This window comes from Belonocnema kinseyi, chromosome 9 (genome assembly GCF_010883055.1).
Source record: "Belonocnema kinseyi isolate 2016_QV_RU_SX_M_011 chromosome 9, B_treatae_v1, whole genome shotgun sequence".
Lineage (NCBI taxonomy): Eukaryota > Metazoa > Arthropoda > Insecta > Hymenoptera > Cynipidae > Belonocnema > Belonocnema kinseyi.
Genome location: NC_046665.1, coordinates 99,776,312 through 99,777,521, shown reverse-complemented (window position 1 = coordinate 99,777,521; position 1,210 = coordinate 99,776,312). Strand labels below are relative to the sequence as shown.

At 38.8% G+C, this 1,210-nt stretch overlaps 1 protein-coding gene across 1 annotated transcript; it reads right to left on the bottom strand.

Annotated features, from left to right (window-relative positions):
• Window positions 1-330: 330 nt before the first annotated feature.
• Window positions 331-1,185, bottom strand: LOC117180653. Its single transcript, XM_033373143.1, has one exon. The coding sequence runs from the start codon at window positions 1,183-1,185 to the stop codon at window positions 331-333; it is 855 nt and encodes a 284-aa protein (XP_033229034.1).
• Window positions 1,186-1,210: the final 25 nt, after the last annotated feature.

The window sequence follows — 1,210 nt, the reverse complement described above, 5'->3', positions numbered from 1 at the left end:
AACTAGAAAGTGTCGAAACGTGCCAAAATTCTAGAAGAGAAGATTAAAAGAGTAATATAGTTTCACAGCAAAGAAGAGTTTAAATGATTTAAATAGACAACATTATAAAATAAATAATTTTAGGTGTTAAGACTAAACATGCCGGCCCCTTTTGAACGAACACGTTCAATAAAAAGTGTTAGAAATTATTCGTATATAGTTACAACTAATCATAAAAGCAACCGAAAAAATTCAAATTTAACTTAATGAGAAATCAATAAAGCGCTATAAATTCTGCATTAAGATACATATTTTTGACGAAGATTAGATCTAAAATTATTTCAGAGTTAATTATTGTGAAGATTTCTTCACTTCTTCAATTTCTGAAGAATACTCAATAGGAAGAGGACAGAGCCTTTTATTGCAGCGCTTGTAATCTCCCGTATCAGTCTTCACAGTAGCTACCCTGATGATGCCATCTCGACCAGGATGAGTATCGACAATTCGACCGAGTTTCCACTGTAGAGGTGGAAGGTTATCTTCCTTGATAATTACCAAGGTATTCAACTTGATGCAAGGATTTGCATTGCCTTGCCATTTGCTGCGAACGGTTAGTTGATGGAGATATTCTTTCTGCCATCTTTTCCAAAAATGCTGGTGCAATTTTCGTGCGTGTTGCCAGGCAGATATGCGATTTGAGGTTGTTTCCGTGAGGTCCATCTGCGGAAAGCTCGTTAAAGGACCACCAATCAGGAAGTGAGCAGGAGTCAGAGGTTGAAGGTCATGAGGATCGGGAGACATTGGTGAGATAGGTCGAGAGTTAAGGATAGCTTCGATTTCGATAACACATGTTTCCAATTGCTCAAAAGTTAGCAACGTTTTTCCCACCGTTCGAACAAGATGGTGTTTGAAGAATTTAACCGCCGCTTCCAAAAGACCACCAAAATGAGGTGAGCGCGGAGGAATGAACTTCCAAGTGACCGTTTGATTAGCTAAAAATTTTTGAACCGTTTCATTGTGCTCAGCAGATTGAAATAATTTATTAAGTTCCATTAGTTCTCGGCTGGCTCCGACGAAATTCGTGGCATTATCCGAATGAATTGTTTTTGATATTCCGCGTCTAGAGAAGAGTCTTTTCAAACAAGCGATAAAAGCTTCCGTGGTCAGATCGCTGACTAATTCAAGGTGCACTGCTTTGGTGCCCATACAGACAAAGATGGCGACGTAAACT

What these genes read in the sequence shown, in the direction of transcription:
- LOC117180653 (XM_033373143.1), bottom strand. Translation starts at nt 1,185, where the DNA reads ATGGGCACCAAAGCAGTGCACCTTGAATTAGTCAGCGATCTGACCACG.